The sequence below is a fragment of the Labrus bergylta genome, chromosome 3 (assembly GCF_963930695.1).
Source record: "Labrus bergylta chromosome 3, fLabBer1.1, whole genome shotgun sequence".
NCBI lineage: Eukaryota > Metazoa > Chordata > Actinopteri > Labriformes > Labridae > Labrus > Labrus bergylta.
In genome coordinates this window covers 30,073,641-30,095,965 of record NC_089197.1, presented here as the reverse complement: position 1 = coordinate 30,095,965, position 22,325 = coordinate 30,073,641, and the positions used below count along the sequence as shown (strand labels likewise).

The 22,325-nt window shown below is 40.5% G+C and overlaps 1 protein-coding gene across 8 annotated transcripts; it reads left to right on the top strand.

Moving 5' to 3' along the window:
* Positions 1–229: 229 nt before the first annotated feature.
* On the top strand, positions 230–21,549 carry ppfibp2a (PPFIA binding protein 2a). 8 transcript variants are annotated; one of them, XM_065953117.1, is made up of 23 exons: positions 230–363; positions 1,360–1,607; positions 5,040–5,126; positions 6,139–6,252; positions 7,895–8,026; positions 9,832–10,119; positions 11,916–12,008; positions 12,918–13,029; positions 13,838–13,899; positions 14,654–14,732; positions 14,886–15,010; positions 15,334–15,401; positions 15,485–15,545; positions 15,722–15,860; positions 18,472–18,613; positions 18,724–18,852; positions 18,964–19,114; positions 19,289–19,400; positions 19,491–19,579; positions 19,733–19,855; positions 20,157–20,282; positions 20,421–20,609; positions 20,714–21,549. In XM_065953117.1, exons 1-23 carry the CDS (start codon positions 300–302, stop codon positions 20,969–20,971), a joined length of 2,991 nt encoding a protein of 996 aa, XP_065809189.1. In that variant the 5' UTR covers positions 230–299; the 3' UTR covers positions 20,972–21,549. The 8 variants fall into 8 exon arrangements, with proteins under 8 accessions (XP_065809189.1, XP_065809192.1, XP_065809191.1 ...); XM_065953120.1 differs by lacking the exon at positions 9,832–10,119 and having other exon boundaries at positions 233–363; XM_065953119.1 differs by lacking the exons at positions 230–363; positions 1,360–1,607 and adding an exon at positions 2,654–3,198.
* The last annotated feature ends 776 nt before the right edge of the window (positions 21,550–22,325 follow it).

Genomic DNA, 22,325 nt, shown 5'->3' with positions numbered 1-22,325 from the left:
CAAACTATTCTGAATATGAGTTTCGACCTCATCAGGAAAGCAGCGCTGACAATGGGTAAGTCCCCAGCCACAAAATGAAAGGAGAGTCTAAAGCCAAAATCCACATTCAGGAGGTTCTTGACTTCCCTCAGATGTGAGGACAGCTGCTGAAACTTCGCTGTGAAAAGATACAAGTGTGACACAGAAGGGGAGTAGTCTGCAAAGAGCTGCCTCACTCTCATGCCACCAGCTAACACTTTTTCGTCTTCAGAACGGTGAACGAGAAGCTTCTGGTGCTGCTCTGTAAACAGAACGTGAGCATGGCATCCAACGCCAGCCACATGTTGGAGGCTGCTTTGGAGCAAATGGACGACATTATTGCTGGTAAAAGTTCTTCTTTTTATTATCAACAGACGGGCCAACTTGTAATTACAGGCCCCCTTGAACCAATACGAACCATGTGATCTTCATATACATTTATAGTATGGTTGGGAAAAAAAACATGTGAAGTTTTTCTTTAAACTGTGATGGTTATGTAACAAACAAAAGCTAGGAAAGAGAAGAGTTGGCAACCTATTTTTTTAAATTTTATTTAGGAACCAGCATTGAGGATGAGTTTATGAATTTTTGTTGGTATTTTGTTCCTTCTAAAATGTCTCTTCCTCGTATTATCCACTCTATTATGAACCTTCATAAATAGATGCTTTTGTACTCTCATTATTTCTCCATTAGCTTTGATGTTGTCAAAAATTCAAAGTAACTTCCCAGTGTTATCTCTTCTGTATTTTCATGCACAGGTGACACATTTTAGTCATTGCTGTTTGTCACAGCCTCAGCAGTCTGCTCGTGTTTTGGCACAGGGTCAGAAAACAAAGTTCTATAAAAAGAGGTGACAGGGAAACCATTAGCACAGTGGCGAGAAATGTAACCATGGCCAAAAAACTAATAACCACAAACTGTTTGACATGATGAAGCTTTGTGTTTGTGCAGAATGTGTCCTGGCTGCATTGCTCTGCCTTTTTATTTAACTTCACAAAGCTTATATGAAAACTTTCTACTACTCTCTGCAACTTAGACAAGATGATTACAGTGACCTTCAGAGCTGAACCTCTAATTTGTGGATTTCAGAACCCACACTGTGCACTGTATTCAGCCATTTGATGCTATTTACAGCCAGAAAGCCACATTAGTGCACAATAGTGCCCTCAAGAGGTCGTACAAGGACTGATTTGTATTGCACTGCAGGCTGCAAGTGACCTCTTAGTGAGATGAACATTTAGTGCAGATGCCAAAGGAAGAAAAGGCTGGTGTAATAAAGATCTCTCATCTATTTGTCTGTTTAGTCTGCAGTTGATTTCCTGTTCTTCTGAATTCCTCCAGGAAAGATTGGTGAAGGGCTGTTCAGTGCTCTTATGCGTCTAGAAGGCCAGGACTACCAATCATCAGAGTGTACCTCACAGCTGAGCCTCCCCCCTCCTGTGGACCCTGCCCTAAAGGCTCTCCAGCTGACCGAGGCCCTCAGAGCAGTGCTGGAGGATCAGGGGAGTGACGAACAACAGGACTCACTCAGGAAACAAGTCTCCACCGATACAGCTCACGTCATACTGAAATGGCTGGATAAAAATGAGGTGAGTGCTGTGTCACTCACACCCGAATGTCCTGGAGCCTTAGGACAAGGGTGTATGATATACTATTAAAAAAACGTATATGACAAAAAAAATGCAAATCCATTTCAGAAGTATCGAAAATCCACTTTATGAGAACGGGTTCTGTTCAGAGAATGTAGAAGGCGATGTAGCCTCTTGTTTCAAATGTGAAGAAAAAGCAGAAGAGCCTAAACCAGTGTGGAAAGACTCTATTGGATGTTTATATGAAGCCAGGTGAGAAAATGAACCAACTTCTTAGTTCAGCATAATTTATCTAAATGATGTTCCCAGTTGGAGTTACATAGATACTATGTTTGGGTCTGGCTGTGACTGACAAGTCACTTCCATCAGGCCTATCAACCAGGATAGAGCACGGAAATGTGAATCCAACTATTTCTTTAAAAAAAAAATCACAAAAACAAAGGGGGCTGCGGCCAAACAAAAAACTTGAAACAAAATGGGGGGCTATGACCAATTCTTCAGTACAGTCGTCGGCTAAGGCTTTCTACTACAGACTCTGTGGGTTTTATTAGTGGGTAAAGGGGTCTTTGATCCAGGTTATCAACATCTGGATGGCTTTTTCCTGTCTGCTAAGAAGAAGTGAGCTAGAAGCAGGATACATTGCATGCTGTACCGTTAATGAGATCCAGAGCTCCTGTTAAAAGTAAAAGCAGTTGCAGCCCCCATTTTCACCGTCCAATCCTCCATTGTCTCCTTTCTTTAACCCCTGAGTACCTCTGTCCTCCCCTTTCTGCAACAGATGTTTGTTAGTCAGGTAATTCACCTCATCATTTGCCCCTTTGCCCTCTACTTTAAATTGATATTTTCAGCTTTGCACTCACACTGCCATTCACCCCCCCACTGCCTCCTCCTTCCCTTCTGCGTCCTTCCTCCTGACTTGTGCACCACATCTGACAAGCATGTGCTGCAGAAAGTTTCCTCTCCCCTGTGCCCCTTTAGGAAGCCCCGCAATATTAACTCGACCGACTCAAGAGGCACTTCAGAGAGAACAAGAGAACGAGCTGCAGACGTCCAGAGAGAGGCACAGGAGATAGAAAGGGAGGACAGGAAATGATGAGAAATCAGGAGGTGCAGAGAAATGTGGGAGATACCGAAGCAGTTTGAGATAGTTTGAGGGAGAGAGCAGGAGACATGAAAAGAGGGGAGTTAGAAAGAGGTAGAAAAAAAGAAAGTGGAGAGAAGAAAGAAAGGGAGTACAGCCAGCTGGCAGAGTTTGAGTTATTCGGCTGAGCTCTAAAAGTTTCAGGCTGCCCAGACTCCAAACCACACGGACCAAAGTCCTCCTGCTTCCCCTTCAGCTGCAATATGGAGAGTCAGTAAAAGGAGGAAAGTTAAGTTCTGGGAGATCCAGAGTGCAGCACAGTTTAATGCTTTGAGCAAGAGGTTTTTTGTTTGTTTGTTCGTTTTGGGATTTATCTGTTCATCCTGCTTGATGCTTCTGAGCAGTGGCTAAATTCTGGTAGGAACAATAAAAGCCAGACCTAAAGTACAATGGGCCTGCACAATGGAGTATGATATTGATTTCTACAAACATTTTGCCTGGCTTAGAAAGGTAAGACTTTCTCCACTTGCATGTTTTTCTCTTTACAATTTTGGACTGCAGCAAACGTTTGCTGCAAGTATTTTGGTGGTTTGTTTTGCTCCTGCAGTGCTGTTACTTTTCCAACACAATTATGGTTGCCATGTTAGACAATTTGAGAGGAAGAAGTAAGTGCTTTGTTTTTGAGCAGAGGAGGTGTGCTGCAGAATATGCAACATGTGCACCTTCATACGTGGACCAAGGAAGAAACTGAAATAAAACAAATGTGTTGAGGGATAAATGTCAGCCATTATTTCATCACAGAGATGCTTGTGTATTTTAACACGTCATAGTCTTTTAGGACAACCTTCCAAAGTCTGACTTAACAGTGAATTACATGGAGTTTAGTTAATCCTTCAAATATGTTTCCAAGTCTTTCTCTTTATTTATGCAGAAAAATGAAATACAGTTAAAATGGCTTTAAAATGGTTCACTGAGGTGCAAATGGGGGACTTATGAAATACTGGACCAGCCCATCAAACTGTTCTTAAAGTGTGTGAAGAGAAGGATAAATGTATGTGCATGTCAGCTGAGATCATTTCCTGTCACTTGAACCTGCATGGAGTCTTTGGACAGCACATAGCATCTTTCTACCATTAAGAAAGTCATTAGTCCGGACTGCCTCCATTCAGGTAGAATTCTACCTGAAGGGAGAGGAAGCCTCTCCATGCACAAATTTGTCTGTCATTATTATTTATAATTTTGAGTGCAGTGTTTATAATGTATGGAGGACTGGAGGACTAGTAGCTATTACTGTATGTGATAATCTGCATGGGTAAACTAGTTCATTTCACCTTCTGTTATCACTCTTCAAGCAGTTGTATGGTGATGCAAGTTCACAAATTTCTGGTTATTTTGAATTTGTGAGTTAGTATTTTCAAGTCAAAGTCATGCCATCCTGCACAAACTGAAGATATATAAATGTAAAAAAGAAAAATGAATTTAAGCTATGCATAGATGTTATATGATACAATGGCAAAGCAATATCTCCTTATTCATCTCAGCTCAACAACTTAAAAAACAACAGGCTCAAAAAAAGGAAGGGCATATAATGTTGAGTCAATGCATAACCTCTCAGCATCAACAGCAACTGTGACGTTTCCAACAGGAAGTGTGTGCTTTTCTTTTTGAAGAAGTAGATCTAAGTAAGTGCTTTAAAAAAAACATGAATTTGTTTTGTGAAAGTGTCAAAGGTTACTCTGAATGCTACTCATAGCTAACAGTCCTCAGAAGGAGGAGCGGGGAACAGTTTTGTCTGGTTTATTTGAGTTTTAGTTAAGCTGAAGGCCGCCTATAATAACACTAAAACACCTCAAATGTATGCATATTGTACATCGAATATTATTCAGAAATCAAAGTAACCACTTGTGTTTTGCTAAAGGTATATTAAAGGCTTAATGGTATTTTCTACATTGCCTCAAGTCATTTCATAATTTGGCTCAGGCTGATGGACATTCTGTGCCTGTAAATAATGTTTCCATGGTTCTGATTGACAGCCTAGATTTCTGAGAAATCTGAACCAATCTGCACACTGATGGCTCTGAAATATCCCTTATTACACTGTCAGCCCTGAGCTCAGTCTTCAACCAACATTTTGTCCTGACTAATCAGCCTGTACAAAACTTTTAATGCTGGATTAGGATTTGTAAACTTCTTACAGGCTTTACCTCAAACTAACGTCTGACACAATAGCTAGGTGTGTATGTGTCTGAGCCTGCAAACCCGATGACGAAAAGCAAATTCGACCTACTGGGCAACTGTTCTGCATCAACAGTGAACTTTTTGAACTTAACGGCTGAAACTTTACTCTGAAGGTAAACCTCCATTCATCCAGCAGCAGAGAGTCCTACCAGGAGCGGTTATCACGTCTGGAGGGAGACAAAGAGTCACTTGTTCTACAGGTGAGATGAGTCAACCCTCGCATACAAAAACACAAAAACAAATTGTCTCTCTCTTTTTTTAAAGGATACATAATAAAAATGGTTGTTGCAGAAGCACACTTAACCTAAGGCAAGCGTGGGCATCCATTTAAAAAAATGGTGAATCAACCGAATTGGATCTGAGCCTGCTCAAATACAAGAGGACATTTGACACCACACTGTCTCTGGGAACTGACTCTAAACAGTTCCCATATCGCATGAGAGTGTTAAATGAGAGAGGTGAGAAAGGGCAAAGGTAGAGCAGAGTGCTGTGTTGTAAATGTTGCTTAATAGCCGTCTTGTTTTTTTACATGGGTGAAGCAACGGTAACAAAGGTGGGTCTGGTGCTGTCACAACACTAGAATGTCTGGTTTTGTATGATGAGTCTGTAAAGTATATATAAGCATGTAGGTGTGTACGGTTATCAGCCCTGATGAATAAGTGCTTATCTCAGGCAGGTTGAGTCTAGCACCACTCTGCTGTGCTGTAGCATGGGTGTGTGTGTGTGTGTGTGTGTGTGAGCAGGTGCCCTGTTTTCTTCTTCAGGCCTCACATAAAACATTCCTCAGAAAAATCCGCTCCAGTTGGCCGACTGGAGCTGCCTCTTAGCATGTGATTAGCTACGATGTGGCCTTAATGGTTTCTCAGTGGAATAACATTGAACCTGCATTTTGCTGACTTTGCTGGAGCCACTGGTCTGTTGCAGGCTACTGGTGAGTTAGTGAGCCACAAAAGGACCATTCATTTCTCCTTAAAGGACATGTTTGATCTGGCCCTTACAACGAAATTTCATCAGGATTGAGATCAGCAATTATGTGGAAAAATCTGATATTTGAAAGAACCTGGTTTTTAAAAATAAATACAATCCGAGGTTGCAGAAATGATGCCAGGCATGTGCTGTGTTTATGTGTTTTGTTGTAAGTTTGTACCTTTTGTTGTATAAGATAACTTCTTAACGTCAATATCTCTCTCCACACACTAAAACACCACAAAGGTGAGTGTGCTGACAGACCAGGTGGAGGCTCAAGGGGCAAAGATCAGCGATCTGGAGAACTCTCTTGTGGAGCATCAGCACAAACTCGACTCCACTGAGGAGATGCTGCAGCAGGTACACAGATTCAAAGACCTCCAATAAGCACATTTGTGTACTTTCCAAGTACGAAATGTCTTGTATAATACTAGATACAAATCAGGAAACTCTGACTCTCCCCTAGAGACAGTCAGGGCTTTTATATAAAAACTGATCTTCCTTTTATTGCAATGTGTCAATGCCCGAGAATGTCCATCCATCTTCTTCTCATAAGTTGCAGTATGTGATCATGGATAAGTCCTGCTTCCTGGGTAGGAATTTCAGTGTATCTGGCTACACACGTCCTTGACAACCAAAAATATTTAGGAAGCTCAGACTCATTCCAGGACAGTGTCTTACAGCGTACATTTTTCTGGTTTATGCAGGGCCAAACTAGTCCGTCTGGGCAGGTGATCACAATCCCATTAGCCACGCCCCCAACCTGTAACAAACCCGAATGAGCCTATGCACGTGCACAAAACACACACACATACACACACATACACTAACAGAGGAAAGGAGAGAGAGACAAATGAGTAAGAGAGTAAATCTGAAAAAGGTGGAGAGATGGGCGGGAGAAAGAATATGGGTGGTGCTACTTGAAGAGTTAGAAGTGCATGTCTGCTACTTTCAGTTGTTTGCTTTTCTAGACCAAAGTCTCTGCTAAACGCTAAAAGGAACTCTAGTGGAATAGCTGTGTGAAACTAAAATCTACAGGAGACTTGAAGACATTGCATGCATGAAGGACATACGCTTACTCTCGCTTTGCTGCTGGCAGACGCTGGAGTGAAATGGAGCAAGTATTACACAAAATATATGTTTCTTATTTTGATAATGCTTCTCTTGTTATTTATCACATTTAAAATTGACCATTTCCTTGTTTTCTGACTAATTTCATGAGCTGCTCAGTGTCTTACTTCTATATGCGGCGCTGTGTGTGTGTGTGCAGTGTATCAAAGGGCAGTCAGGGCTGGTTTCTCAGAGACGTGGTCATTATGAGGCTTTTGGACCTGAGCCGTAAATCTCTTCCTGGTGACAAAGCTCTAATATTTTCCATGTGCACTGTAGAAGAAGCCCAGATATTTTTCCAAAGCCAGAGTTTTAAAAGGACGTATCCATACAGTTTTTGCCTGCCACTGATGCTCATTTCTGGATTCTGAGTGATTTAGCACCTGCATGACATCAGGCAAATTAGTTATACATGTGCCTGCTTAGCCGTTCAACTCTCAAGGATGACAGCCGTTCAGGACAGATAGTCCCAGACAGTACAGTAGATGTTTGGTCATAGGTTTGATTGACAGCCGTTCACATTGACAGGAAAATACACCTGTCAAAGTTATTTTAATGTTCTTTCTGTGGATGTTTTGCATACTTTGGTTAAATCTCTCTCCCTCACACACTCTAGCTCCCCCCCCCCCTTCTGCTGTGTACTTTGAGGGAGCTGTGAAATAGGCATTATAAATAGTTGTCATGGGTTGTGTATATTTAGCCACTCAAACAGCGTCTGAAACCAGAGGGTTTGTCTAAGGGGACTGTCATTACGGAGCTGAAGGCTCACTGTGCCTCACACTTCATGTCGCCTTTGTTCAGTAAGTATGGACTATCATTAAAGGGGATAATGTGTTAACCTGTGTGTCTGTTTGTGTTTCTCCATGCTCGTGCTGTGTGTTGTTGATGACAGGAGCTCCTGCATAGGACGTCACTGGAGAACCAGAAGCTGAGTCTTATGGGGGAGGTGTCCTACCTGAAAATAAAGTTGGCAGACATGGAGGGAAAACAGAACCACGGTGCTGAACGGCAGCACAAGGCAGAGGTAGGGCTTCTCATAGATACAAACATGCCTGTTCCTTTACTTTAAAAAAGTTTTATTATAAGATAGCATGGCTGTCAGAACTTATTTTAAGTAAATATGTATCCATCCAAAAAAGCTTTCCTTGTTGAGCTGCATCAGTCGGAATGGATTTAGTAGCTTTACACTAATTAGCAGCACAGTTACTAAGGATTAAACCATCAATCACTCCACTCAGGCTTACATTTTAAAGTTACACTTTTAATCTTTAAATGGTTTGGTCAGTGAATGTGAGTGCCTCATATCCAAGTGAGTGCACAGTATTTTTGACTTTCGTCAGTGAGGATTTAGTCGAGCAAAAAAATCCGTTTTCTTTCTTCATTCTTTGGAAATTTGCACCAACTCTGCCAGGAATGACAAGGGAACACACAAAAATCTGCCTTGTGCTGATGGATTTAACCTTGAAGTCAGCTGCTGAGTTTATGGACGACCATAAACACTTTCTGGACTGATGGAGGGAAACATTCACTCGAACCCCGGCTCCGTTGTTCCTGGGCAAAGTCTACACCCAGGGGGTTTTAATTTTTTGGTCAGTTTAAAGTGAATTATATATTTACTTAAGATGTGGATGTATCTGGTTACCAGCTGACATCCTTGGCATTAAGTGACCGAATGAATAGGAGAAAGGGGACTCAGGGAAAGCAGACAGGATACTGTAATGTATGTAGTTACTGTCAAAACAGTACTGGTCAAAGAGCCTTTGTGTCCTCGGTTAAAGGAGTTCGGGCGTAGTAGAGCTGGCATGATGGATGGCAGGTCAAATATGAGTGTGTGTAGGCTTCAGCCCAGAGGATTTTGTTCTTGGGGTGGGGTAAAAGTTAAAGAAAAGGACCCTTTTCCTTACTGGAGGCATGTTCCCAAAGCTATCTATAAAGTAAACAGAAAAAATAAAGTTGTGTTTAAATGTGTTTTCCGTGTGTTAACAGGGATTTTGTTTGTAATTTTGAGATGAAAGAAATAGCACAAGTCATTGTGATTTAGTAAACAGCAGTGTTTCAGCTCTTCATAATCCTGCTTTCATTATGTGTGCAGAACCGAGTTTACTTCAAACAGCTGCTTGGACTTAAGGAGAATCGGGAAAAAAATCAGCTTTGAACACTTTACAGGCCTCCCACGTGCTGCCTCTACTACACAAACATGTCCACGCACACACATACACACACACACACAGCATGTTAAAGCCTCCTTGCTGTGGTGCCAGTAAACTCAGTTAAATTTAGCTGTGGAGGCACTCCATATCATCTGTCATATCCGCTGCACTGGACCCCAAGTGAGACTTCCTCTGTCCACAGTCCGAGCATAACTCTTCTGCTGTTTACACGCTTTCTGAGGGAACATTGGGCACGGATCACCTTTAGAAAAAAAAGATTGCAAACCTGCTCACCCCTCGAGCAATTTATCGGTGCAAACTAGCCGTTTGATAAACTGACTATGCATGAATTTTGGAATATGGCACAGCTAGTAGCATTTTAAGTTAAAGCTTATGAACAATGTTAACCTAGACCAGCTGAGAATAACAGTGCTATGTCTGCAGAAAGCCAGGAATCACATTTTTTGGTAAAGGTTTAGTAAGATATTTATGTATTATTGGGCTCAAAAGGAAATTTATACTTTCTAAGGGTTTGTCAATATCAAAATCGACTATAGAGGAAAATAAAAGGATTTGGAATATCCCACCTACAACCATATCTTCACACACAAAAAGAGCATACATCTACTCTCTTTCTCTGAAATTTTTTCTCAATTCTTTCTCCCACTGCCTCTGTCAGACTGTAGTGAATTTCATTAGTGAGCTGCAGGAGGAGATGTGTAGGTTTCAGAAGGAGATCAATAGCAAGATCCAGGAGAAAAAGGCCTTGGAGATCCCCGCTGACAGTAGCTCTCCAGCCCAGTGCCCCAATGAGCTTGCTGATGATCAGGGCTCTGACCCCAGGCCGTCTGATGACACAACCTCAGGTGTAGAAGAGGCTACCGAGAGGCCTGATGGGAGTCCTAACAGCCTAGAAGAGGCTGTAGGCTCAGATGCAGAGCAGCAGCACCAATGTGGAGGAGAAAGTGTAGGCACAGCTTGCCTGCATGACATGTAGTGTTACGTGTGGCATGGGTTGACTCACTTTAGTGTGTGTGATCCTAAGGTTCAGATGCTAATATAACCAAATATCCCCAGCCTTTGTGTTTTGTTTGTTTTTGCCAATTTGTCAGTCTTCATACCTAATGTTATGTGTGTAGCCCTATCCACACACACAACTCCAATAATGTCCCAACATTTTCAAATTGGCTGCATGTGTGAACTCAACCGCCAGAATTATCAACACAACTTTACCTGGTCTTTCTCCTGATAGGCCTCTAGTAAAATGTCAACAATAAATTGCGATGAGTCAACGTGTGAAAGCAGCAGGACATATTCAGGAACATTCACTTGTGACTTTTAAATCTTTTCCAGCACTCGTCTGGTGCGATCTACGTGTAGCTCATGAAACCCCTTCATTTTCGTTTCTTCTCGCCAGTATGTTGTCATTTGTTTATACCGTGTATATGTCCAATTATAGGTAGCATTGATGTAAAAAAAAGGCACAAACTGACTTTATAGCACCAGAATACGTTGGTTGTTCGCTATCTTTGCACATCCGTTTAATGTCATACCTTACCTCCTGAGATCCCCTCCCCCTCCTGTCCACAGAAAACTTCCTGCTGTGATTGACGTGGAAACAAGTAACTTGGAAAGATTTCAGATGCAGCCTGTCTGAAATTTCCAGAAATGTTTAGGAGTCATTGTGTAAAACAGCTTCTTTTCTGCATCAATCTTGTACAAATTGTAGCACTTCATCCAGTTTTAAAGAACCTGGTTGTGGCAAACGACTGCTCAGCAATGAGACTGGTTCTGCTATTTCTGTCCAAAAAAGACGTTCTTCATCAACACTTTTGTCAAATCCTCATTGATGGATTAATGTTAGGTTTCTTGAAAAAATAAAACAGAGTGGTTTAGAGTGCTCTTTAAACAAGCGCAGAGATAACATTTGTTGTGATTTAGTGCTACATGAATTAATTCATGATGATTTGTTTAAAGGAAGAATGTGCAACTTATTGATCCAGTAGAGGTCGCCTTTGAGCACCAGCATTAAACCAAAACAAACTGCTGTTAATTGACACTGAATGAACAAGATCTAAAACACTTAAATGACATCCAAGAAAGCAGTCAGTATGTTTGTAGTATGCTCTTCTCCTTTTCTAGTACATGACTGAAACAGCTTTTATACGTAAGGCGGTCCCGTCCATGCAAACATGATGTAAACACAGCTCCGACAACAATACAGCTGGCAGGACTTCACTCATTGTAGACAGTCATTACTAAGAGAGACCTTTACATAGGATATTCTTGATTTTTGCTGTATTTATGTGTAAAATGTTGCATATTCTTCCTCTAAAAATAATGTAAATTAGCATTCACATTTGTGTCTGGCATCATCTAAATGTCTGAACCAGCATGAATTGTTATGCCTCTGTTATGAATTTGTGCTATATTAATCTGTTCAAGGAGTTGTTCAAAAAGAACAACTTACTAGAATTAATATAATTAATTTATAACTAGCATTATCTTGTTATGAATATATTAATTCAAATGTGTTTTTTATTATTAAATTGTTAAATGATCTTTGTTTAAAAAATGACATGACTGGCTTTAGCATTAAGATTAGATACCAGCATTGTCTGAATGTTAAAACTAACTTGGTTTTATCATTTGCTTGGTACATTATGAATTAGTGCAAAAATTGGTTGAAGGATTATTTTTTAAGAGTGTGAGTACTGAGTGTTTAAACTAGTTTAATGATTCATCCTTAATCTTTTGTTCCAGGGCCTTTTTAGGGAACTCAGGATTCTCAAGGACAAAGTGGAACACCTGGAGGATCAGAAGCTACAGTACGAGAAGAAACTCAAGGCAACAATGGTAAAAAGAAAATTCTGATTTTCAGCGTGTCTAGACTCTAAAATCAGTGCCCAAATTCCACTGCTAACTGTCCACTCAACTTTCCAAAATGCCGTCCAATCCGATGTTCCAGCCAGTGCAGTGAGTCAGTCTGTTCTGCACACGCTCTCTCTCTTTCTCAGACACCTCTGTTGTTTTAAGAAGTCTGAGAATCGTTTTACCTCCAACAGAATGAGATTTGATTACGGCTTAGTCCTTTTTTAATGTCCTACATGTGTACTTTGGCATGATCCACTGGGATTAGCTTCTTAGAGATTAGATTATCTCTTCCATCATTCTGATATCTGTCTCTGTCTCACTTTGAGTGTGTCTCCTTCTGTGTCTGTGTGTTAGATTAGTTTCTTTATGCTGCAATTCTTCCACCTGTCCTCTCAACAAGTTCACTTCTAATTCCATGTGTTTCCAACAAAGTATACCTGTAAATTGTTTTTTGTAGGTTTAACTTTTGTTATTTTTAGTTTTCAAAAGTGGGGGTTCAAGGTGGTTAAGGGGGAAAAAACTGTCATTTCCACCTTCCTATTTGCCTGTTTAATATAATAGCCTGAACATCTGTTTTATCCTTAAAACTACTTTAAAAAACTATAAAGGGTGTAAAGGACTCAGTGTGGAACCATGATGTGCTTTGTTGTGGCTGTTTTTTAATTAAGATATAATGGAGGGGGAGAAAAACATTAATATCTCACAACGTTCTGGCTACAAGTGAGGACATGCGCTGGAACTTTAATTAGGATACATGTACATGTGTTGTTTTTGTGAATGTCAAGAAGCTTTTAGCTGTGCATGTGTAAGCAGGCATAATTTGGCACATGCAGTACATCACAGAGCTGCATGTCCTCTCTGCTAACATTTCTCTCTGTGTGGCACCCACAGGCAGAGATCAGCAGCCTGCAGCAGCTTCTGCTCGGTAAGAACGCCGAGATCGAGAGCTTGCACACTCAGCTCCTGGCCAGACCCTCTCTTTCCGCAGAGTGCTCAGAGAGAGGTAAGCGAATCACCCAACAGCATCAAAGCCTCCACCAAACTGCCAGAATAACAGACAGAGTTACCCAGCCTGATAGGTGGCACAGTAAATGACTCCTTGATGCATTCATCAACGCAAAAAAAACAGGTTTGGGAGACGTCTTGGCCCTTCATTCACTGTCTGTGTCTCTCTCTCAGCGGAGCTTTACAGGCAGTGGCTAAACACCAAATGTAAGCCTGAGTAGTATTTAATAAAAATCATTCTAAACCCACGGGCCCTCTCGATCTTTGTATAATTCTACTTCTCCAGACATGTCTCTTTATTTCATTACCCTTTGTATCCTTTTGCTCCTAGGGGCAGTTTTGCCAATCACTAACTTGTTTCCTAAATTACTAGATGTTCTCTAACTCTCTTCCCTTTGGCTTCTTAATTTCTGAGAGCATAACATCTTGCTTGTTCTCATTTTTGTCTATCATAGAAAAAGCCCCCCTCCCCAGAGTAATTGCTAAGTATACTCACTGTCACTCAACAGCATTGCCAGCTGTATGCTTGCAGTTGTTAAAAGGAAAGTCTCTTACAGTATGTACTGAGGGCCCAGATATATAAAGCTGACATGGTTAAAGCTATGATTGGTCGATTAAAAAAAAAAAGGCTTGAGTGGGTATAAAAATACAGGGATTCAATTACAAGTGCTACGTTGTATTTTTGCCTTTCCTTTCCTTCCAAATGACCATGTCCTCAAAAACAACATCCATACAAAACACTACTTTCTATGACATCAGCAGCTGTGTATAAAGGTTATTAATAAATGTGGGGTTTCTCTTTATAGATCAGGAGCTGCAGAGGCTCAGGATCGGAATGAAATCACTAATAGCGGCCAATGATGAAAAGGTAGGTTAGCCTTCTGTAAATGTATCCTTTCTCTCTCTGGTCAGCACAGCTGTGTGCGATTAAGCAGCACACAGCATGTGTGTGTGCTGTCATCTGTTAACTACAATGCAAAGTGTCTTACTGGCCGCCTATATATACATAACTACTATCATCACTGCTGTTTGAAAGGTTAGAAGCTAACTCGTTTTAGATGTTGTCATTTCTCAGAGGCCCCGCCCTCTGACCATCTATAGTACAGAGGGGCTTTTGTCTTCTCCCTCCCAGAGTAGTTTGGACTTTAAAGACTTGCAGACGCAACTCTACATGTGGCACACCAAAAAGGAAACACACACACACACACACACACACACACACACACACACACACACACACACACACACGCACATACACACATACGAACACAACCCAAGGCGAGCCATTTCAGGCATAGCCACACTTAAGTAGGCCTCGACCTGCCAGGCCTAATTTTGGAGCGAGCTGCATTAAGAGAACCATGGCAAAACCAGGCACGGGCACCACTTCAAAACATACACACACTCCACACAGCTGGTGACCACAACTAAGATTTCCAGCCAGGCCTGTGTCAATCCCCTCCCAATCCACTTCTTTGATGTAAAGGCCATATGGTGAAAGAGAGACGTGTGTGTGGTATATCGGTCAGTAACTGAACCGAAGCAGAGAGTCCATATGTGTGTTTCTTAACCTTAGATAAACATCTTAATTGAGTTTTGTTGGCCTGCACTGTTTTCTTTAGGACCGGCGTATTGAGGAGCTCACTCTGCTCCTGAATCAGTGCAGGCAATTCAGAGAGGTCACTCACAGCACAAAGCAAGGTAATCAGCTTATTCGCTCCCTTATCATTCCCTTGGGCAGTTTGTTTCATGTTAGAAACCATGTTTGAGCAACATGCATGCTCCCACACTATGACACAAACGTATGTCAGGATGCTTTAGTTAAGGAAAATAACATTGTTCATGTTACTTTAGCTCCACCTGCTGTCCGTTCATTGTCGAATGGAAGGACTCCATCAAGCAGCAGTGAGGAAGAAGAGCATGGAATCATGAAGAACGCTGACTCTGCCAGTGCGAAATCTGAGGATGTAAAATCTGAAGTGGGTCCAAACAATCGTTTGTATATGCATAAAAACGATAATTTCTGTTATTTATCTTCATTCACATGACCTTCAGGGTTTTTTGTCCGCGTAAATATGATAGATTAAGTTCTTGTCTCCATTAAAGTGAGCATTCAAGTTGTTATCTGCAAAATATTTTAGTTTGTTTGTCGAGATTATCTCGGTGTCTCATATTCATAAAGATGAGCTTCCTTTTTGACTACATTCACGATGATTTTAGTTTTAAATCTGTATTAAGATGGTTGTTTCAGTGTTTTCTTGGAATAAACACCTTTATTTTACAGTTGTTTTTCCTGTCACAGGTTTCCACAAACAGTTCTTCTTCCCGTCAAACATCTGTGTCATCAGGCCAGAAGGACAGTGATTCAAGGTAGTGACACAGCTTTTCGTTTTTGGATTTCTTTTAAATCTTTTTATTTCATTTTCTGAGATGTTTTTTATTTTACTTTTCAGAACAGAATCACAGACTTTATCAAGCAGCATGAATGACCTGACAAATGGACTTTCACCAAAGGTACTTTACTTAAGTATATATACAACCTATTTTACCACAAAATATACAAGCTACTGCTGGTTAATAAATAAGAATGCTTATTTATATGAAAGTTTAAAAGTTTTGTACTTATAGTTCACAGTTATTTTTAAGATCTACACCATTTTCTGTTTCTGTCATTTGTGTGATGTACCCAGAGTGCTTCAGGTGACACCAGGAGTCAGACACTGCCTGTGAACTCCTCACTGTCCGAGCAGAACGGGACCTTAGAAAGCAGCGGTGAAATCCAGATTCAGAGGTCTCCAGATGGCAGTGAAGATGGCGACTTCAGCCAAAGTAAACCCATACACATTCAGTCAAGCTGCACAGGATGTTATTAATGGTAGGATAGATAGTGTGCAGTAATAATCCATGCATAGAGTCCAACTTTGTTTTTCTTTGGGATAGCCTTGAGGCCAGTAATTCCCATGAGCCCCAAAGCAGCGTTCTTATTCGGAGTGAACCACTCCCCTTTGACCAGACGACCACGGGGCCTTTGATCACGGCTAATTTCAGAGGCCCCTGACAGAGCAGATGGATCATGGGATTTCTTACCAAACACACCCTCTTCTCCTGCTCTGATTGACCACACTCATCCCAGCTCCACCCTCCTCAGTTTTTATCGTCCACTTTTAGCTCAGGCCCCACCCTGATTTCTCTCTGCTGCTTTCTGTTTAATAATAGCGACTGAGTGCAGCTCATATCATAAAGATCACACCTTGTAAGATTTAGCTTGAACACCATAATTTTCATGGAGCATTAACCGAGTTATTTGCTGGTCTCAATGGTCTGTGACCTGTGCTCCCCCTCTCCTGAATGGAGCTCTGTAGAAAACTCAGAGGACCACATGTGTGCTTCTTAGCTGTTAATGTTAATAATAATAATAAAAACTGTATTTATAGAGCATCTTTCAAGAACAGAGTCAAGTGCTTTACAAAAGGATGAATACGTACAGAAAAAAAACAACCTCAACAATATACAAAACAGATTAATCAAAAGCAAGTCTAAACCAATGGGTCTTAAGTTGCTTTTTAAAAGAGTCAACAGTCCCCACAAATCTTAAACCCAAAGGCAGAGCATTCCAAAATGTTGGGGCTACAACTTCGAAAACACAGTCTACCATGGTATTCAGTCTGATGTGAGAAACTAACAGCAAGCCCTGATCAGAAGACCTAAGAGATTTGCTGGGAGTTTAAGGCCGTAAAAGTTCAGTGATATAGGCCGCTGTCTGTCCCTGCAGGGCTTTAAAAGTAAGAACGAAGAATTGTGTTCTAAAACTGATGGGAAGCCAGTGTAAAGAAAACAGAATTGGAGTGATGTGTGACCTTTTGGAGGACCTGGTTTATAGTCTGGCTGCAGCATTTTTAACTAATTGTAGACGGTTTAGAGATGTTTTGTTAAGATAAGGCATGTATAATCATCTCCATCTGAGCTGTGGGGACAATGGGCTTAACTTTAACAATATTTCTTAGCTGATAAAAACAAATGCAAACAAGACGGTTAATATGCTGGTCAAGGCAGAGTGACTGACCAAAATAAACTCCTAAATTGCGCAGAACAGACTTGACAAACATAGATAGGTAACCAAGTTTTACAATAACACTAAGAACAATGGCCACAGGAGCGCATGTAAGGACTTCTGTTTTGTCAGAGTTGAGTTGTAAGCAATTGTCTGCCAGCCAATCTTTAAGCTAGTTCAGTTTAGCACTATTTTGAGGAGTAAATGAAATATGCAATTGAATGTCATCTGCATAACAGTGGTATGAAATATCTTTAAAGCTGTTTATTATGTGACCAAGTGGAAGCAGGAACAAGGTGAAAAGGATTGGGCCTAGGACAGAACCTTGGGGAACTCCACAAGCCATGGATGTGGAGTTCCCCAACATTACCACATAATGTTCTATGTGGTATGCAGATAGAAAACAAGGCATTTACTGCTTTCTTCTCAGTCTGTACTATGATCAAGATTTTGGCTGTTACAGTAACCCAACTATGTCAAACAAGAAATGTTCAAAGTTAAACGAAGTAAAATAAAATATACTTGGTAAGAGCAGAAGTATGCTACTATTTGAATTCTTTACTGAAGTAATAGTGAAAATAACAGGCTCTAATTAACTTACAGTATAAAAGTAAAAAATAGCTCTCTGGAGGATAGTATTACTTGCTAATTCTGTGCAAAGCAACTTCAACCTCACCTCCCATCTTCGAGATAATCAAACTAAAATCTTTGAATATAATAAAGAAAACACTACTCTGAATATAATGACATTAACTTTGCTACAATGTGAAAGACTGATAAAGTAAAAATGTGTTGTGTTGTCTCATTTTTGTTTTTACTTTATTTGTCATTTGATGTTTATCTTGTGTGATAATGTATTAGTGTATGTTTTTTTGTATCATTGTCCCATCCATGTCTGTTGAAATCAGTCTGTCTTTTTGTTGGGAAGGCGGCAAACAGACATAACAAAGAAAAAAAAGATAAAAATTGGCTATTTCCTCAGACCTTTTTAAAGATAAGTACAGAGTCTCTTTTAAAAATGTGAGAAGTTGGGGCGCCTGTGTCCAAGTGGTTAGTGTGCGTGCCCCATGTACAGAGGCTGTAACCTTGAAGTGGACGGCCCAGGTTCAAATCTTACCTGTGGCTCCTTTCCCGCTTGTCATTCTCCACTCTCTCTCTCTCTCTGATGTCCGACTCTATCCACTGTCTTTTGGATATTGTGAGAAGTGAAAATATATTTTTGTGAATTGGATCTAAAAAAAACCCTTCACATTTACCAAATCAAAATGCAACCACAGAATGGTACATCTTTGCTGCCCTCTGCAGTACAATGTCAGTATCAGAACCATGTTTTTTTTTTTTTACTATGTAGTATAACACTGACTGTGATTTTAATGTGACCTCTTAAAGGAAAGCTGGAGAAAGCTGACGACAGCACTTCAAGTGATAACTCCCCTGTTAATTCTGGAGAAAATACACAGCAGGGCCAGAGAGCTATTGGCTCACCGGAATACTTGAAGAACAACAGGAGCTTCAAGAAACTCTGGGGAAAGTAAGTGTGAGGGAGGAAAAACATTTTGCTTCGTAAAAAATATGTTTTACTCTGAGAATGAAAGCATTTGGTAGCTTGTTTATTCATGTTCTTTACCTTTATGTATACAGACTACGAAGAACACAGTCTGGAGGGCTCCAGGCAGCAGATCCAGATGGGGGTCCGTTTCGTCGGGGGGGGCTGCGGGCTACAGCAGGACCTAGACTGACCAGGACCCCTGAATCGTATAACTCTGCATGGTAAAGCTCAGCTCCCTACCATGAAAACAGGCTCTGGGGCTTTTCTACGAGTAATGTATTAAAATTAACATTTTAAATACCCACTATTTTTTTTTTTTTTTTTTTTTACAGTGATATGAATATTCCGTTCAGCCAATGGACCAAGGAGCAGGTGTGTGGCTGGTTAGAGGACTATGGACTGGGCCAGTATGTCAGTCTCAGCAGACAGTGGGTTGAAAATGGACAAACACTTCTGTCTGCTACACCGCAGGACTTTGAGAAGGTCAGAAATCAAAAGAGAAAATGTATTCATTTTTAAATGTCAGATATATACCGGTAGTATTTAAGTTTTACATCAGAGATTTAAAAAAATAATAATGTGGCTTATTACTCCCATATGGCATATTACTACTCAATCTTTAATTTTATTGTGAGAAAAAGTATTTTCTGACCTCAGGAGATGGGTATGAAGAATCCTCTGCACAGGAAGAAGCTGCAGCTCGCTCTGAGTGCATTCACTACGAAAGTTATAGAGAAATCATCAGAGCTGGACCACATCTGGGTCACTCGTAAGTCTTGTCCTGCATGGAATATTAGAACTAGTCCTGCTTGGTGTTCTTTTTTCAATCATGTGAATATTTTAATCTGTATTCATTTAGGCTGGTTGGATGATATTGGTTTGCCTCAGTATAAAGATCATTTCCATGAAGCTCGAGTTGATGGTCGGATGATTCAATACCTCACTGTGGTAAGACCTAACCTTGATTATACTGTAACATTTTCTTTTAACTTTCAGGCCGTGACACAACATCACGTGATGTAAAGAACTTACATTTAAATTATGCTATGCATTTGTATACTTTTCAGGAAGTTCACTTTTATCCTTTTGCCTTTTACATAGAATGACCTCTTGACTCTAAAGGTCACCAGCCAGCTTCATCACCTCAGTGTTAAATGTGCCATCCATGTTCTTCACGCCAATAAGTTCAACGCCAACTGTCTACGACGTAGACCAGGGGAAGAGGTAAGCCAGAATGAGAAGAAGAGATGCTCAAACTGCTTGTCTTATGTGATGCTACATTTTTGTACATATTGAAAATGTTAACGCTCAAAGCTGAAAAACGGTGACATACATTTACTGAGATGTCATCATATCAGCTGTCCACAAGATGGCGATAGACATTTATTAAATGCTCTCACAGATTTGACCTTTCATACAACTGGAAAGCTTCTAGTTCTAGTGCCTTTAGAAGAATAACAAGCTGTTGTGAGGGCGGCTAAGAGGGAAGAATTCAAGGCAATATTTATATTTTGTACTTTTTCAGAGACAACCCTCGCCCTCAGAGGTGGTGCAGTGGTCTAACCATCGTGTGATGGAGTGGCTGAGAGCCGTGGATCTGGCTGAGTTCGCTCCTAATCTTCGGGGCAGCGGTGTTCATGGTGGGCTGATTGTAAGTACTACACAGCTCTGTCTGATTTTGAGCAGGTCTGCAACATTTCAAGTTGTACCAGTATTACATGCTTTCATGACATGCCTGCAGACTGTAATTTGTTTCTGCCATCTGCTGCCAATATGCTCTCCCATACAGATCCTGGAGCCTCGCTTCAGCTCAGAGACTTTGGCCCTGCTGTTAAATATTCCTCCGCAGAAGACTTTGCTCCGCCGCCACCTGGCCACTGCCTTCTCTGCACTGGTTGGGGCTCAGGCAACACAGGAGAAGCGAGAGTACGGCAATGCCACAGGCCATGTGCCTCTCACTACCACTGCTAAAGTAAAGGTGAGAACATCTTCTAAGAATTACAATTTTCTTAGATTTTTGTCGCATAAAAAAAAAATCTAAATTATGTATTAACTTCTTTGACTTTTGTTGTGTATTTTCAGCCAAAGAAACTGGGCTTTACCCAATTCAGTCACCTGAGAAAGAGGAAACCTGATGACTCCGCAGACTATATCTGCCCAATAGACAGTGGAGCGTTAACATTGAACGGGGTTTCCCGCTTGCCCTCTGCAGCTCTCAGGGGCCTCAGCCCAAGTTTGGAGCGACAGACAGAGAGGAGGGAGCCAGTTGGGATTAAACCTCAGGCTAACGGCCAAAAACTATGCTTACAAAACAAGAGTGAAACATCAACCTCTCCATAACACTCCCATGTCAGTGCCTATGCGTGACGTTTAGAATCAGTGGAAGAAACACCAAAGTGATGACCTCATGAATCCAGGAGGGGATTTGCCGGATGTGCTACAAACATGCTCTGTTAATCAGCCATGGTTAATTGTTGTTCGTGTATTCTTTCTCTAAATATATGAGTGTAAAACAGTGATGAATACTGATATTGTGTGAATTGTTAAATGAAAGCTACTCTATACATTCCTTACACAGATATATTCCAAAGCTCATACTTTAGCTTTCAAACACACAGACTCTTTTGTATGTAAACTTCAGTAGATGTGGAATAAAAAAGTAGCTTTTCTTCTATTGCATTTCTATGCAGTGCCTTTATGAACACCAGATTGTTTGAAAGGCATCGCACTTATTTTCTTTATGAATGACAAAAAAAAAAAATCTAAATGAATCATTGTTTTCGTGATACACTTTTTCTTCTTCTGCACCTTAATGTTAGTCTTGTTGGTACACCTTAGGATTCTCTAAACCACACGTTGCCTTGTTTCATAATATCATAATGAATATGCATTGTGTAATAAATATTGAATGAAGGGTTTGTGGGGGGTATTTCTTCCTAGGACAGGTGATGGGATCTTGAATGGGCTTTTGGTTTAATTATGCCCTCTACTGGTCAAAGAATAAAAAATGAAAAAGCTCTTATCACCTCATTAATGGACATAAGGTTTGCTATGGTCTGGCCCAGGGTCTTTCACCCTCATAATATAACTAAAAATATATAATTAACGAACAAGAATGTAAGAATCATTCACCATGGTGAAGTGTTAGTTTATTGTCAAAACATGTAATACAATTATGAATCTGAAAAAGGTCATATTTAAGGAAAATCATTTACATGTCCTTTAAAAAACTGAATTGGATTAAAAGCTTGTGGGAATTGTAACTGCTGAGTCTGTTTGTGTCCCCCTCACAATAACTTACAGACCTCTCTGATGCTGGCACTCCTGAAACGAGCTAAAGCAAGATCCCAAATCGAATGCTTCAAATTGCTTTGGTTTTCTTCTAATGGTACATTTTAAAACAGAGAAAGAAAATGAATATGTAGTCATCCAGAGCAAAGTAGTTGCCAAAGTACTACAAACCTGGAATAATAAAGTGAGACATGATGTTAAGCAAACCCTGGAGTTAGATTGTATGTATCCTAGTAAGGTCAAAGTGGAAAAGTCTGAACTGTAGCTGACGAGATTGAAATGAATTCTGGGATGATTTGATATAAATTAATCAAACAATCTATGATGATTGTAGTAACATTTCCTGTGTGGTTATTATAGACTAAGATGTCAAGTAAATGTTGATGAGCAAAAACAGAACAAA